The sequence below is a fragment of the Octopus bimaculoides genome, chromosome 4 (assembly GCF_001194135.2).
Source record: "Octopus bimaculoides isolate UCB-OBI-ISO-001 chromosome 4, ASM119413v2, whole genome shotgun sequence".
Lineage (NCBI taxonomy): Eukaryota > Metazoa > Mollusca > Cephalopoda > Octopoda > Octopodidae > Octopus > Octopus bimaculoides.
The window spans coordinates 82,026,967-82,028,039 of NC_068984.1; the positions used below are offsets into that span (position 1 = coordinate 82,026,967).

Here is a 1,073-nt window from a genome sequence, read left to right on the forward strand (position 1 = left end):
AAATAACGTCGACCACTAACGTGGACAATTAATGCGCTAGAAATAGATCACATCTTGTGTCTATTAAGACGTAAAATGTTCTCAACATGAAATATAGCAGCATACCAAAAACGTGAGCGGTCAAGACATTTAAAATCACCTAAAAAAGCATTATTAAACAGGAACTAGTTTCGGATTTAACAAATTCTTACCATTTGTCTATTCAACGAGCTTCTTTCAGTTTCCGTCTACCAAATCCACTCACAAGGCTTTGGTCGGCCCGAGGCTATAGTAGAAGACACTTGCCCAAGATGCCACGCAGTGGGACTGAACCCGGAACCATGTGGTTGGTAAGCAAGCTACTTACCACACAGCCACTCCTACGCCTATCTGTATATATATTTGTACATGTAAATTTTCAATTTTTTTTTTTTCCTATTTCAGATGTGGATTGGCACCAAAGAAGGAACAATACATGTGTATAACAAGCAAACATACCAGAATGTTGTTGTTTTGGAAGGTCATGTGGATGCAGTGTATTGCTTGTTGTCTGTTGAGGACCGATATATAATTAGTGGTTCTGGCAACAAAGACAGTAAAATTGCTATTTGGAGTGTAGGAAAACTGAACTTTTTACTTAGTCGAATTTCTTCTCAGAACCAGGTTCCAGATACATTACTCTGATTGGATTAACCAGTCTGCAACTCCATCTTGACTTTTCATCAGAGACCAACCATGACTATTGACAGAGCTGACATAGAATGTACTAAACATTGGCCACAAGTTGGTATTTACTGGTTCGGGTACTAGCTGTGATCATGAATATAGCAAAATATTTGCTCGTTTCCTGGAGTAAAAAGTAATTCTAAAACATAAAGAAATAGCATGCTCTGCTCCAAACTTCATGGTTGAGTGAGGAGTGTTCGGAACAATACTCGGCTGTGAAAAACAAAAGTTGTTCCAACAAATAAGTTCCATCACTCATGCAAGTATGTGGAAATGGCTTTTAAAACAGTGGAAAAACTAAATTGTGTATATATATATATATATATATATATATATATATATATATATATATATACATTAATTCAATA

At 36.1% G+C, this 1,073-nt stretch overlaps 1 protein-coding gene across 5 annotated transcripts in view; it reads left to right on the forward strand.

Annotated features, from left to right (window-relative positions):
• Window positions 1-1,066, forward strand: part of LOC106882353 (DENN domain-containing protein 3) — a 60,081-nt gene extending 59,015 nt beyond the window's left edge. For all 5 annotated transcript variants that reach the window (XM_014933002.2, XM_014933001.2, XM_014933003.2 and 2 more), the window contains one exon: window positions 424-1,066. In XM_014933002.2, coding sequence (XP_014788488.1) covers window positions 424-663 — 240 coding nt within the window. In that variant the 3' untranslated portion in view covers window positions 664-1,066. The remainder of the gene's footprint in view (window positions 1-423) is intronic.
• The last annotated feature ends 7 nt before the right edge of the window (window positions 1,067-1,073 follow it).